The following is a 15,936-nucleotide window of genomic DNA, read 5'->3' on the forward strand; positions in this document are numbered from 1 at the left end:
AACTGGGACATCCTTATTACTCATACAGCTCAGGGTAAGTTCAATAACTGGCACATTCTTATTACTCATACAGCTCAGGGTAAGTTCAATAACTGGCACATCCTTATTACTCATGCAGCTCAGGGTAAATTCAATAACTGGCACATCCTTATCACTCATACAGCTCAAGTTAAGTTTAATAACTTGGACATCCTTATTACTCATACAGCTCAGGGTAAGTTCAATAACTGGGACATCCTTATTACTCATACAGCTCAGGGTAAGTTCAATAACTGGGACATCCTTATTACTCATACAGCTCTGGGTAAGTTCAATAACTGGGACATCCTTATTACTCATACAGTTCAGGGTAAGTTCAATAACTGGCACATTCTTATTACTCATACAGCTCAGGGTAAGTTCAATAACTGGCACATCCTTATTACTCATACAGCTCAGGGTAAATTCAATAAATGGCACATCCTTATCACTCATACAGCTCAAGTTAAGTTTAATAACTTGGACATCCTTATTACTCATACAGCTCAGGGTAAGTTCAATAACTGGGACATCCTTATTACTCATACAGCTCAGGGTAAGTTCAATAACTGGGACATCCTTATTACTCATACAGCTCTGGGTAAGTTCAATAACTGGGACATCCTTATTACTCATACAGTTCAGGGTAAGTTCAATAACTGGCACATCCTTATTACTCATACAGCTCAGGGTAAGTTCAATAACTGGCACATACTTATTACTCATACAGCTCAGGGTAAGTTCAATAACTGGGACATCCTTATTACTCATACAGCTCAGGGTAAGTTCAATAACTGGCACATCCTTATTACTCATACAGCTCAGGGTAAGTTCAATAACTGGCACATCCTTATTACTCATACAGCTCAAGGTAAGTTCAATAACTGGCACATCCTTATTACTCATACAGCTCAGGGTAAGTTCAATAACTGGCACATCCTTATTACTCATACAGCTCAGGGTAAGTTCAATAACTGGCACATCATTATTACTCATACAGCTCAGGCTAAGTTCAATAACTGGGACATCCTTATTACTCATACAGCTCAGGGTAAGTTCAATAACTAGGACAATCTTATTACTCATACAGCTCAGGGTAAGTTCAATAACTGGCACATCCTTGTTACTCATACAGCTCAGGATATTTCAATAACTGGCACATCCTTATTACTCATACAGCTCAGGGTCAGTTCAATAACTGGCACATCCTTATTACTCATACAGCTCAGGGTAAGTTCAATAACTGGTACATCCTTATTACTCATACAGCTCAGGATAAGTTCAATAACTGGGACATCCTTATTACTCATACAGCTCAGGGTAAGTTCAATAACTGGGACATCCTTATTACTCATACAGCTCAGGATAAGTTCAATAAATGGGACATCCTTATTACTCATACAGCTCAGGATAAGTTCAATAACTGGGACATCCTTATTACTCATACAGATCAGGGTAAGTTCAATAACTGGGACATCCTTATTACTAATACAGCTTATGGAAAGTTCAATAATTGGGACATCCTTATTACTCATAGAGCTCAGGGTAAGTTCAATAATTGGGACATACTTATTACTCATACAGCTCAGGGTAAGTTCAATAACTGGGACAATCTTATTACTCATACAGCTCAGGGTAAGTTCAATAAATGGCACATCCTTATTACTCATACAGCTCAGGGTAAGTTCAATAACTGGGACAACCTTATTACTCATACAGCTCAGGGTAAGTTCAATAACTGGGACATCCTTATTACTCATACAGCTCAGGAAAAGTTCAATAATTGGGACATCCTTATTACTCATACAGCTCAGGGTAAGTTCAATAACTGGCACATCCTTATTACTCATACAGCTCAGGGTAAATTCAATAACTGGGACATCCTTATTACTCATACAGCTCAGGATAAGTTCAATAACTGGGACATCCTTATTACTCATACAGCTCAGGGTAAGTTCAATAACTGGGACATCATTATTACTCATACAGCTCAGGATAAGTTCAATAAATGGGACATCGTTATTACTCATACAGCTCAGGATAAGTTCAATAACTGGGACATCCTTATTACTCATACAGCTCAGGGTAAGTTCAATAACTGGGACATCCTTATTTCTCATACAGCTTATGGAAAGTTCAATAATTGGGACATCCTTATAACTCATAGAGCTCAGGGTAAGTTCAATAATTGGGACATCCTTATTACTCATACAGCTCAGGGTAAGTTCAATAACTGGCACATCCTTATTACTCATGCAGCTCAGGGTATGTTCAATAACTGGCACATCCTTATTACTCATACAGCTCAGGGTAAGTTCAATAACTGGGACATCCTTATTACTCATACAGCTCAGGGTAAGTTCAATAACTGGGACATACTTATTACTCATACAGCTCAGGGTAAGTTCAATAACTGGGACAATCTTATTACTCATACAGCTCAGGGTATGTTCAATAAATGGCACATCCTTATTACTCATACAGCTCAGGGTAAGTTCAATAACTGGGACATCCTTATTACTCATACAGCTCAGGGTAAGTTCAATAACTGGCACATCCTTATTACTCATACAGCTCAGGGTAAGTTCAATAACTGGGACATCCTTATTACTCATACAGCTCAGGGTAAGTTCAATAACTGGGACAATCTTATTACTCATACAGCTCAGGGTAAGTTCAATAAATGGCACATCCTTATTACTCATACAGCTCAGGGTAAGTTCAATAACTTGGACAACCTTATTACTCATACAGCTCAGGGTAAGTTCAATAACTGGCACATCCTTATTACTCATAAAGCTCAGGGTAAGTTCAATAACTGGCACATTCTTATTACTCATACAGCTCAGGGTAATTTCAATAACTGGGACAATCTTATTACTCATACAGCTCAGGGTAAGTTCAATAAATGGCACATCCTTATTACTCATACAGCTCAGGGTAAGTTCAATAACTGGGACAACCTTATTACTCATACAGCTCAGGGTAAGTTCAATTACTGGGACATCCTTATTACTCATACAGTTCAGGGTAAGTTCAATAACTGGCACATCCTCATTACTCATACAGCTCAGGGTAAGTTCAATAACTGGACATACATATTACTCATACAGCTCAGGATAAGTTCAATAAATGGGACATCCTTATTACTCATACAGCTCAGGGTAAGTTCAATAACTGGGACATCCTTATTACTCATACAGCTTATGGTCATTTCAATAACTGGGACATCCTTATTACTCATACAGCTCAGGGTAAGTTCAATCACTGGCACATCCTTATTACTCATAGAGCTCAGGGTAAGTTCAATCACTGGGACATCCTTATTACTCATACAGATCAGGGTAAGTTCAATAACTGGGACATCCTTATTACTCATACAGCTCAGGGTAAGTTCAATAACTTGGACAACCTTATTACTCATACAGCTCAGGGTAAGTTCAATAACTGGCACATCCTTATTACTCATACAGCTCAGGGTAAGTTCAATAAATGGCACATCCTTATTACTCATACAGCTCAGGGTAAGTTCAATAACTTGGACAACCTTATTACTCATACAGCTCAGGGTAAGTTCAATAACTGGCACATCCTTATTACTCATACAGCTCAGGGTAAGTTCAATAACTGGCACATCCTTATTACTCATACAGCTCAGGGTAAGTTCAATAACTGGGACAATCTTATTACTCATACAGCTCAGGGTAAGTTCAATAAATGGGACATCCTTATTACTCATACAGCTCAGGGTAAGTTCAATAACTGGGACAACCTTATTACTCATACAGCTCAGGGTAAGTTCAATAACTGGGACATCCTTATTACTCATACAGCTCGGGGTAAGTTCAATAACTGGCACATCCTTATTACTCATACAGCTCAGGGTAAGTTCAATAACTGGCACATACTTATTACTCATACAGCTCCGGATAAGTTAAATAAATGGGACATCCTTATTACTCATACAGCTCAGGGTAAGTTCAATAACTGGGACATCCTTATTACTCATACAGCTTAGGGTCAGTTCAATAACTGGGACATCCTTATTACTCATACAGCTCAGGGTAAGTTCAATCACTGGCACATCCTTATTACTCATACAGCTCAGGGTAAGTTCAATAACTGGCACATACTTATTACTCATACAGCTCAGGATAAGTTCAATAAATGGGACATCCTTATTACTCATACAGCTCAGGGTATGTTCAATAACTGCCACATCCTTATTACTCATACAGCTCAGGATAAGTTCAATAACTGGGACATCGTTATTACTCATACAGCTCAGGATAAGTTCAATAACTGGGACATCCTTATTACTCATACAGCTCAGGATAAGTTCAATAACTGGGACATCCTTATTACTCATACAGATCAGGATAAGTTCAATAACTGGGACATCCTTATTACTCATACAGCTCAGGATAAGTTCAATAACTGGGACATCCTTATTACTCATACAGCTCAGGGTAAGTTCAATAACTGGGACATCCTTATTACTAATACAGCTCAGGGTAAGTTCAATAACTGGCATATTCTTATTACTCATACAGCTCAGGGTAAGTTCAATAACTGGGACATCCTTATTACTCATACAGCTCAGGATAAGTTTAATAACTGGGACATCCTTATTACTCATACAGCTCAGGGTAAGTTCAATAACTGCGACAATCTTATTACTCATACAGCTCAGGATAAGTTCAGTAACTGGGACATCCTTATTACTCATACAGCTCAGGATAAGTTCAATAACTGGGACATCCTTATTACTCATACAGCTCAGGATAAGTTCAATAACTGGGACATCCTTATTACTCATACAGCTCAGGGTAAGTTCAATAACTGGGACATCCTTATTACTCATACAGCTCAGGATAAGTTCAATAACTGGGACATCCTTATTACTCATACAGCTCAGCATAAGTTCAATAACTGGGACATCCGTATTACTCATAGAGCTCAGGATAAGTTCAATAAATGGGACATCCTTATTACTCATACAGCTCAGGATAATTTCAATAACTGGGACATCCTTATTACTCATACAGCTCAGGATAAGTTCAATAACTGGGACATCCTTATTACTCATACAGCTCAGGATAAGTTCAATAACTGGGATATCCTTATTACTCATACAGCTCAGGATAAGTTCAATAAATGGGACATCCTTTTTACTCATACAGCTCAGGGAAAGTTCAATCACTGGGACATCCTTATTACTCATACAGCTCAGGGTAAGTTCAATAACTGGGACATCCTTATTACTCATACAGCTCAGGGTAAGTTCAATAACTGGCATATCTTTATTACTCGAAGAGTCTAGGACAAGAGGGCATCAGGTTGAAGGGCATCTGTTTTTAACAGACGTGCATAGGAATTTCTTCAGCCAAAGGATGGTAAACTGTTAAATTTGATGCCACAGGCAATTGTGGATGCCAGGTAATTGGTAGCATTTAAGGCAGAGATTGACAGGTTCTTGTTTAGTCAGGGCATCAAAGGATATGGGAAGAAGGCCGGGGAGTGCGGCTGACTGGGAAAATGGATCAGCTTATGATTGAATGATGGGGAAGACTCACTGAGTAGCATATTTCTGCTCCGATATCTAATGGTCTAAATGGTGGAGCAGCTTGAGGTGCTGGGTGGTCCACTCCAGCTTCTGATTCCTGTGCTCATTCACATACAGCTCCAGGTCCAACCAACCCATTTGGTGCAAGAAAGTTATTACTGCTCTTTGGACAAGAAACAACATTAACTCCAGGGAACTGTCAAATCATCTATTTTCATGTCCATTAGGTTGTTTGGGATGCAATTCTGGGAAGCCTAGAATTAAGATAACAGTGATGACAAGCTGAGCAAAACAATGAAACATGTGCAGGTGGTGTGCAGGTATATGTAAAATAAAAAGCTTTTTATTCAGAAAAGACAGAAACACAAATGCAGAGATGTAGGTGAATGATAACAAGGCTGAGAGCAAGATGGAGGGAGGGCAGTGGGAAGAAGCAGGAGCAGCATGCCAGCCTCCTTTGACTCTTTCAGCATTATAATGGGTGAAAATATGAGTTTGTACAATATGTGTGATGGGCATGTCTAACATGGCCTCAAAATATGGTGGTAAACTCCTTTGTATGTAAATAAGACAAACAAGGTTCTGGATTTCAAAAACAATAGCTTTAGAGTTTGCAGAAAACAAAGGAATGGGATGGATGTGTGCGCGCATGCCACCACACACATGTGTAAGATAGGTTTTCAAGTACACAGCAACAAAAGTATAAGGATATGCTGAGAGAAAATAATGCAGGTTGAGTTACAGCACACGTACCTTGGATGTAATGAATGATCTGCTTCTATGCTGCCATTTCTTGGTAATTACCTATACTTAATGCATATAACATATCCATTTCTTACCTGCTCTACACCTAACGTGGCATCGTTCTGCTCTTGGTTACAGCTGCAGGGAAGACACTTGCTGTCTTCAGACTGGTCGTCAGGCAGCCTCTCTGAATCAACCAGATTGGACAAACTCTCCTGTTGAATAGAGCACTGTTTTATATTCTGCCAGAATATTGCAAAATAAAGACTGAAACTACAAGGGTTCTCAGTTTGAAGACAACTATCTCCTACCCCTGCCATGAGTCTATTGCTCTCCTGTAATCACCACAATACCCAGGGCTGAGAAAAGTATTCATTGTTTTACAATGAAACTTAGCTTAATATTTTTATCCTTAGTTTCTTGTTAATGTACAACTTTCCAATTGCAGTACTTCATCCCCAGGTACTCTTTACAACCCTTACATAAACTTCATTACCAGGAAAAGTTGAAGCTTCAGACACCTCTGGTAGGAAGCAAGTAGACACCCAAATCCCACTCTTTAGGTCCTACCAAGCACATGCCATATCTCTGTAGCGTGAATAAAAGCTCTCATGACTGGAGGGTCAACAAATGCTTTTATTGCCTTATAACTAAGGGTAGAGTTCAACAGTAGTCTTCAGAAGGCTTCTGGGTTTATATATGGGCAGATGGGGGTGGAACCAGCCATCAGCACAACACACTACCAGTGAATCCCAGTTCACTGCATTCACCCCTTCCTGTAGAATTTAGAGTCTGTAAATGAAGTCAGAGAACAATGGTTCAAAACAAGTGGTTAAAAAAATACAGTTATTTGCAAATCTACAAGTTTAAGCGGACCGGGGGTCTGGAGATCCTGGTGGTGCACTTTAGCACCTTGGACTCTTTGAGTCTCTTGGCCTCCTTATGAGAGAAGAGAGGCAGGTTGGGTCTCCGGCTTGATGATGGAGGGGGATGCACCTTCCTCCTGAACCAGATTCCCCTGAGGCCCTGACTGGGGGTGGTGAGAATGAGCTTCATGGCTCACAGGGCACCTGAGGGGATAGACTCTCTGTTCTGGTGGGTGCCAGGTCACTGATGGAGATGGTGTCCTCTCTGCCATCTAGGTACTCCATGTAGGTGTACATGGAGTGGGAATAATAGGTGGGATTGGTGTGGAGCAGTTTCACCCTTTCCACCAGGGGGTCATTCTTGCTTCTCCTCATATGTTTCCTAAGAAGGACCAGACAAGGAATGGTCAGCCAGACTGGGAGAATAATTCCCAATGCCGACCTATGAAAAGTGAATAGGAGCTCATGAGGAGTAGCGATTGTCACAGTACATGGTAGCAACCGGATGGAGTGGAGCACCATGTGGAGGGCGTTCTGCCAGTGTGAGCCTTTTGCTTCAGGACAAGTTTGACAGCCTTCCAGATCATGGTGTTCTCTTTTTCAACCAGCCCGTTCCCCTAGGGGTTGTATCTAGTAGTCCTGCTGGATGTGATGCCCATCACCAGCAGGCACTGACACAGCTCGTCACTCATAAAGGATGAGCCCCGGTCACTATGAATATACTTTTGTCGGATACCCGACAGAGTGAAAATGGAGTCTAGGCCCTTCATAACTGATGAGGTGGACATGTCTGGGCATGGAATGCCAAACGGAAAGCAGGTGTACTCGTCAATGACAGGGAGGAAGAAGGTGTTCCCATTCGTGGAGGGAGGAGGTCCCTTAAAATCGACGCTGAGCCGTTCGAAGGGCCTGGATGATTTGATCAGGTGCATCTTTATGGAGCATTAGAATTACAGTTTGCACTCCATGCCTTGACAAAATGAGCCATGTAGGTGACTCATGACGCATAGACCACAGTTGGCCGGTGTGTGCAGAGGCCCAGCTTCCTCTGGAGGGTTATTAACGGCTCCTGGCTGATAGGCAATGCCATAATTGTAGGTGGAGAGCTCGATCCTCCACCTAGCAATTTTGACATTCTTGATTTTTCCCCTCTTGACATTATTAAACATGAATGCGACTGAGTGCTGGTCAGTGAGGAGCGTAAATCTTTTACCAGCCAGGTAGTGTCTCCAGTGCCTTATGGCTTCTACAATGGCTTCAACTTCCTTTTCCACCGATATGTTCTGGAACTCATGGCCTTGTAATGTCCATGAAAAAAATGCCCGCCTGGTTGAGGGTTGTAGCCAGGGCTACCTCTGAAGCATCGCTTTCCATTTGGAAAGCTACATTCTCATCCACCGCATGTGGTTCCAGAGGTAGTTAAAAGCTGTTTGGACTTCAGGCGAGAGGGGGGAATTAATGGCTTTTAAGAGAGAGCAAACCTTGTCAGCATATTGACGGATCCACTGGGCGTAGTATGAGAAAAACCCCAGGCATTTCCTCAAAGCATTTGTGGTCCTGGGGATGGGGAGCTCTAACAGGGGGCGCAGTCTATCGGGATCAGGGCCAATGATGCGATTCTCCACCATGTAGCCAAGGATAGCCAGACGTTTAGTCCTGTACATTGCACTTGTCAGAGTTATAAGTGAGGTTCAGGGCTTTTTTTTTCTGGAGGTTGGCATCATGGTCTTCCAAGGTGTGGCTACAGATGGTGACATTATCGAGGTAGGAGAAGGTAGCCTTCAACCCATACTCATCCACCATTCTGTCCATCTGCCTCTGGAAGATAGAAACCCAGTTAATAATACTGAAAGGGACTCTCCGGAATTGATAGAGACAACCGTTAGCCTCAAATGCTGTATATGGACAGTCCTTGGAACTGATTGGTAGCTGCTAATAGGCAGCTTTCAGGTCGATGTTCAAATAGACCCGATACTGAGCAATATCATTCACCGTGTCCAAAATTCAAGGGAGGGGTCCCCCTTTACCACTACCACGCGCTCTCCACGGGCTGGTGCTAGGTTCGATGATACCTTCATCCAGCAGGTGTTTTGTCTCTCGGTCTGCTGCACTGTACCTTCTGTTCTTAGTAGCAATGGGCTTGCAGTCCGGGGGAAGATTTGGGAAGAGAGGAGGTGGGCGTCGATATTTAGTGTGGAGAAGCTGCATATGGGTTCTGATTTTAGGGGCTCTTCATTTAGAACCATTATGGGGAATGGGACCAGAATACTCCAAGGTCACGCTTTTAAGGTGACACAGAAAGTCCAGACCCAACTACACCAGAGCACACAATTCATCAAGAATATACAAGCGAAATTTCCCTGCATGCCACGCAGCAAGTGGGTTCAGGTGAATTCGGGGCAGAATTGGGTCCGGGAGCAGTGCAAGCCGCAGACTTCCGCTCATACGGCAAACGTTCACCCAATGTCCTTTCTTGCCACAGCTGAAACACACAGCCTTTTACCAGGCAATAAGATTGGGGATGCTGGCTCTTGCTGCAGAAAAAGCACTCCCTGGCTTAGGAAGCAGCAGCCGTTAGGGCAGGGTTAGTAGGAGCAGCTGGTCCTTGGAAGGGGTCAGATAATAATAAGTTAACATAACATAACATAACAATTACAGCACGGAAACAGGCCATTAGGCCCTTCTAGTCCGCACCGAACCAAACACCCCTTTCTAGTCCCACCTCCCTGCACAATGCCCATAACCCTCCATCTTCTTCTCATCCATATACCTGTCCAACCTTTTCTTAAATAATACAATTGACTCCGCCGCCACTATTTCTCCCGGAAGCTCATTCCACACGGCTACCACTCTCTGAGTAAAGAAGTTCCCCCTCATGTTACCTCTAAACCTCTGCCCCTTAATTCTTAACTCATGTCTTCTTGTTTTAATCTTTCCTCCTCTTAACAGAAATAGTCTATCCACATCCACTCTGTCTATCCCTTTCATAATCTTAAATACTTCTATCAAATCCCCTCTCAACCTTCTACACTCCAAAGAATAAAGACCTAATCTGTCCAATCTCTCCCTATACTCTAGATGCTTAAAACCAGGTAACATTCTGGTAAACCTTCTCTGCACTCTCTCCACTCTGTTTATATCCTTCCTATAATTAGGCAACCAGAACTGCACACAGAACTCCAAATTAGGCTGCACCAACGTCTTATACAATCTCAACATCACCTCCCAATTCCTATATTCCATGCAATGATTGATAAAGGCCAGCATACTAAAAGCCTTCTTCACCACCCTATTCACGTGAGTTTCTACCTTCAGGGAACGATGTACCGTTACTCCTAAATCTTTCTGCTCTTCTGTATTCATCAATGCTCTCCCATTTACCACGTATGTCCTATTCTGATTCTTCTTACCAAAATGAAGCACCTCACACTTATCAGCATTAAATTCCATCTGCCATTTTTCAGCCCACTTTTCTAAGCAGCCCAAATCCCTCTGCAATCCTTGAAAACCTTCTTCATTATTCACTATTCCACCTATCTTAGTATCGTCTGCATATTTACTAATCCAATTCACCACCCCATCATCTAGATCATTAATGTATATAACGAACAACAATGGGCCCAATACAGATCCTTGAGGCACACCACTGGTCACCGGCCTCCAACCTGACAGACACTACCACTCTCTGGCCTCTCCCTTTCAGCCAATGTTCAATCCATTTGACTATCTCAAAATTTATACCTAAAGACTGCACCTTCCTAACTAACCTTCCATGTGGTACCTTATCGAAGGCCTTACTGAAGTCCATATAGACAACATCCACTGCGCTACCCTTATCCACATTCCTAGTCACCTCTTCAAAAAATTCAATCAGATTGGTCAAACATGACCTTCCTCCCACAAATCCATGTTGAGTGCTCCTGATCAGACCCTGTCTATCCAGATGTTTATAAATACTATCTCTAAGAATTTTCTCCATTAATTTACCTACCACAGACGTCAAACTTACAGGCCGATAGTTGCCAGGCTTCCTCCTTGAACCCTTTTTAAATAACGGAACCACATGCGCAATGCGCCAATCCTCCGGCACTATCCCCATATCTAATGACATTTAGAAAATTACCACCAGAGCCACTGCTATTTCCTCCTTCACTTCTCTCAATGTCCTGGGGAAGATCCCGTCTGGTCCCGGAGACTCATCCACCTTTATATTCTTCAATAGCCCTAAAACTACACCTTTTGTAATCTCTATATTCCCCATATTTACCCAATTTGCTTTTTTTTTTATCTCACATCTCCCAATATCCTTCTCCTTAGTGAATACCGAAGAAAAGAAACTGTTCAGTATCTCCCCCATTTCTCTAGGCTCCACACACAGTTTTCCGCTCTGATTTTCTAAGGGACCAATTTTGTCTCTAGCTTTCCTTTTACCATTAACATATTTGTAGAACTCTTTTGGATTAGTTTTCACCCTGTTTGCCATAGTTTCCTCGTACCTTCTTTTAGCTTTCCTAATTCCTCTCTTAAGATTCCTCTTACATTCAATGTATCTTTCAAACATCTCCTTAACTCCATGCTTCTTATATCTAATGTACGCCTCCCTTTTTCTTCGAACCAAGTTTCCAATATTCCTTGAAAACCACGGCTCTCTCAAACCTTTTGCCCCTCCTTTTAACCTAACAGGAACATAAAGCTTTTGCACTCTCAAAATCTGATCTTTAAAAGACTTCCATCTCTCTACTACATCCTGCCCATAAAACAAATTGTTCCAATGCACATCCTGCAAGTCCTTTCGCATCTCCTCAAATCTAGCTTTTCCCCAATCAAAAACCTCAACCCTTGGCCCTGACTTCTCTCTTTGCATAATGACATTGAAGCTGATGGCATTATGATCACTGCACCCGAAGTGCTCGCCAACACTAACCTCCGTCACTTGACCCATCCCATTTGCCAACAGTAGATCTAACACTGCTCCTTCTCTGGTCGGCACCTCTACATATTGTTGTAAAAAACTATCTTGCACACATTTCACAAACTCTAACCCATCCTGTCCTTTCACAGAATGTGTTTCCCAATCTATATGTGGAAAATTAAAATCTCCCATAATTACAACCCTGTGCTTATCACAAATATCTACTATCTCCCTACAGATTTGCTCCTCTAGGTCTCGGTCCCCTCCGGGTGGTCTATAATACACCCCTACAAGTGTAACCTCTCCTTTCCTACTCCTCAGTTCCACCCAAATAGACTCCGTGGATGTGCCCTCTAATCTATCCTTCCTAGGCACCGCTGTAATATTTTCCCTGACAAGCAATGCAACCCCACCTCCTCTTGCCCCTCCGACTCAATCACACCTAAAACAACGAAACCCAGGGATATTCAGTTGCCAATTACATCCCTCCTGCAACCATGTCTCACTAATCGCTACCACATCATACTTCCAAGTATCAATCCACACCTTCAGCTCATCCATCTTTTTTACAATACTCCTGGCATTAAAATATATGAATTTCAGAGATTTCCCAATTTTTAATCCCTGTTTTCCCTCATCCTTAATAACAACATTATTTACTTTTCCTGCCAATTGCCCTTCATCTTCTTCCAGAGCATTTCCCTTCTCTATCACCTGCCCATCCATATTCAAATACTTACTACAAACTTTCTTTGTTTGCATTCTAACCTTCTCCTTACTGCTCTGTACTATTTTGTTCCCTCCCCCCAACCATTCTAGTTTAAAGGATCCTGAGTAGCCCTAGCAAATACCTAAGCCAGGATTCTGGTCCCCCTGGGATTTAAGTGTAACCCGTCCTTACTGTACAGGTCACATCTCCCCCAAAAAAGGTCCCAGTTATCCAGAAACTTAAAACCCTGCCCCTTACTCCACCCCTTCAGCCACGTGTTAATCCTCCACCTCATTCTATTTCTATTCACACTGGGTGAGCGAGCTTGCTGGCTTCGAGGTCGCCATTCTCGAGCTTGGCCTGTTCCAGCAATTTGGCCAGCTCGACGTGGCTAACCAGATCCTTCTTTCCTGACATGCTGTCTCATGTACCATGAGCAGACCCCCGTGACTAGAGTGTCCCGGATCTGTTCTTCCTCATGAACACAACCTGTAGCCAATTCATACCTGCACTTCTTGGCAAGCACAGCAGGTAGTCGTCGATGGTTTCTCCTGGCCACTGGTGATGTAGAGTGAGTCGGTGCCTCACCAAGACCTCCTTCTGCGACTTCAGGTAACTAGCCTTCAACACCTCGATAGCAGCATCATACGTAGGGCAGTCCCTGATGACTGCATACCCTTTCATTCCTACCCTCGAAACAAGCACAGACCTCCTGAGTTCATCAGTGTGGAAGACATCTCTGGTCATGTTCAGGTTGGCCTGGAAGCAGTCTAGCCAGTACGTGAACTCCTCAGCTGCATAAATCAGAACAAGGCCAACCTCCCCATCCCCAACAGGATGAGAGGATTTGGACTGAAGTTTCTATGACATTATCAATCCTGCTACACTATCAAAAGAAGCCCAAAGTGCTGATGGATAATTAACTAAAGCTGCAAGTCCCTGCAGGTGCAAGTGAACCCAATGGGAAGCTCTGCTGCTGGCCTTCATTGACCACATTTCTCTGTGGGTTCATCATGCTAAGTTCCAGCCTGATTGAAGTTGCTGAGCCTTAAAATTGCTGATCATTTAAGATGAGTTCCGGTGTCAATTATGACCTGGATTTATGGACCCAGATGTGATTGGAGGGGAAAGAGCTCAAAATTTTAATCACAGAATGCAAGCTATCACAGTGATGGTAAAACAGCATGCAAAATCCCACCCAATGCTTGCATATAACAACTGATGGTTTACACAATGTAACTGAGTGGAGGATACTAGTGACTTGCATTCAATGATCATTGATTTGTAGCAAAGATTAACTGTTGTTGTCTGCAATGATCCCCGTGCACTGAAAGTTCCCAATTACTCATAACTGCTCATGGACAGCAGACTACTATTTAAGGGGTGTAATCAATCCTTTTTAAATTAGCTGGAAAGATTGTTTGTGTCCATATGTGAAGGAATGGAATCAGAGAGGAAAAACGTGATCATGCAATGTTCCCTCTAAGTTTGAGTAGTCAGTGTGCGCAAAACTCTTACGATGTGCACATTTTTTTCCTGTGACAAAAGTAGGTGCGCAATGAATACTTGTGCAAATATAAATTTGAAATTGTTTCAATATAATCTTGGCACAGTTGATCTCTCATAGCTAATAAAATTGTATTACATGAACTGTGCTACAAGACCTCTCACCCCACCCCCCACACCAAGTAGATGCCATATTCAATCTTGGAGGGGATGAGACTGGAACACAGGGAATCGGATGTTGAAATTTTCTTAAATAATACAATTGACTCCGCCGCCACTATTTCTCCCGGAAGATGATTCCACACGGCTACCACTCTCTGAGTAAAGAAGTTCCCCCTCATGTTACCTCTAAACCTCTTCCCCTTAATTCTTAACTCATGTCCTCTTGTTTTAATCTTTCCTCCTCTTAACGGAAATAGTCTATCCACATCCATTCTGTCTATCCCTTTCATAATCTTAAATACTTCTATCAAATCCCCTCTCAACCTTCTACGCTCCAAAGAATAAAGACCCAATCTGTCCAATCTCTCCCCATACTCCAGATGCTTAAACCCAGGCAACATTCTGGTAAACCTTCTCTGCACTCTCTCCACTCTGTTTGTATCCTTCCTATAATTAGGCGACCAGAACTGCACACAGAACTCCAAATTAGGCCGCACCAACGTCTTATACAATCTCAACATCACCTCCCAACTCCTATATTCCATGCAATGATTGATAAAGGCCAGCATACTAAAAGCCTTCTTCACCACCCTATTCACGTGAGTTTCTACCTTCAGGGAACGATGTACCGTTACTCCTAAATCTTTCTGCTCTTCTGTATTCCTCAATGCTCTCCCATTTACCACGTATGTCCTATTCTGATTCTTACCAAAATGAAGCACCTCACACTTATCAGCATTAAATTCCATCTGCCATTTTTCAGCCCACTTTTCTAAGCAGCCCAAATCCCTCTGCAATCCTTGAAAACCTTCTTCATTATCCACTATTCCACCTATCTTAGTATCGTCTGCATATTTACTAATCCAATTCACCACCCCATCATCTAGATCATTAATGTATATAACGAACAACAATGGGCCCAATACAGATCCTTGAGGCACACCACTGGTCACCGGCCTCCAACCTGACAGACAATTATCCACTATCACTCTCTGGCCTCTCCCTTTCAGCCAATGTTCAATCCATTTGACTATCTTAAAATTTATACCTAAAGACTGCACCTTCCTAACTAACCTTCCATGTGGTAATATAATACAATATAATATAATACAAGTATGATTACATTCTCCAAAATAATTAATGTATTTAGTTAAGATTTTATTCTATCCTTTCAACTTTTGGGCACACATTAATTTCCTTTGTGCGCTGGATACCGAACCTGTGTGCACACATGTGCGCTCAAAGGGAACAATGAGATTATGAGCAAAAAAAATTGCCAGAGGAAGCCAGGGGTCAGGCAGCAGCCCCCACAGATGCTGCTCAGCCCACTGAATCCCTCCAGCTCCATTTCCCAATATCACCAGTCCCCTGTGTCCCCATCTGGGACTGTTAGAGCATTGTTCTAGCTCTTGCCTCTTTTGTATTCCAGTGGTAATCGTGCTATACATACTGT

At 42.2% G+C, this 15,936-nt stretch overlaps 1 protein-coding gene across 1 annotated transcript in view; it reads right to left on the reverse strand.

Annotated features, from left to right (window-relative positions):
- hydin (HYDIN axonemal central pair apparatus protein) overlaps positions 1-15,936 on the reverse strand; it is a 1,560,590-nt gene that overhangs the window by 1,069,406 nt on the left and 475,248 nt on the right. The window contains exon 26 of the mRNA XM_069900939.1: positions 6,424-6,543. Coding sequence (XP_069757040.1) covers positions 6,424-6,543 — 120 coding nt within the window. The remainder of the gene's footprint in view (positions 1-6,423; positions 6,544-15,936) is intronic.

This window comes from Narcine bancroftii, chromosome 10 (genome assembly GCF_036971445.1).
Source record: "Narcine bancroftii isolate sNarBan1 chromosome 10, sNarBan1.hap1, whole genome shotgun sequence".
Lineage (NCBI taxonomy): Eukaryota > Metazoa > Chordata > Chondrichthyes > Torpediniformes > Narcinidae > Narcine > Narcine bancroftii.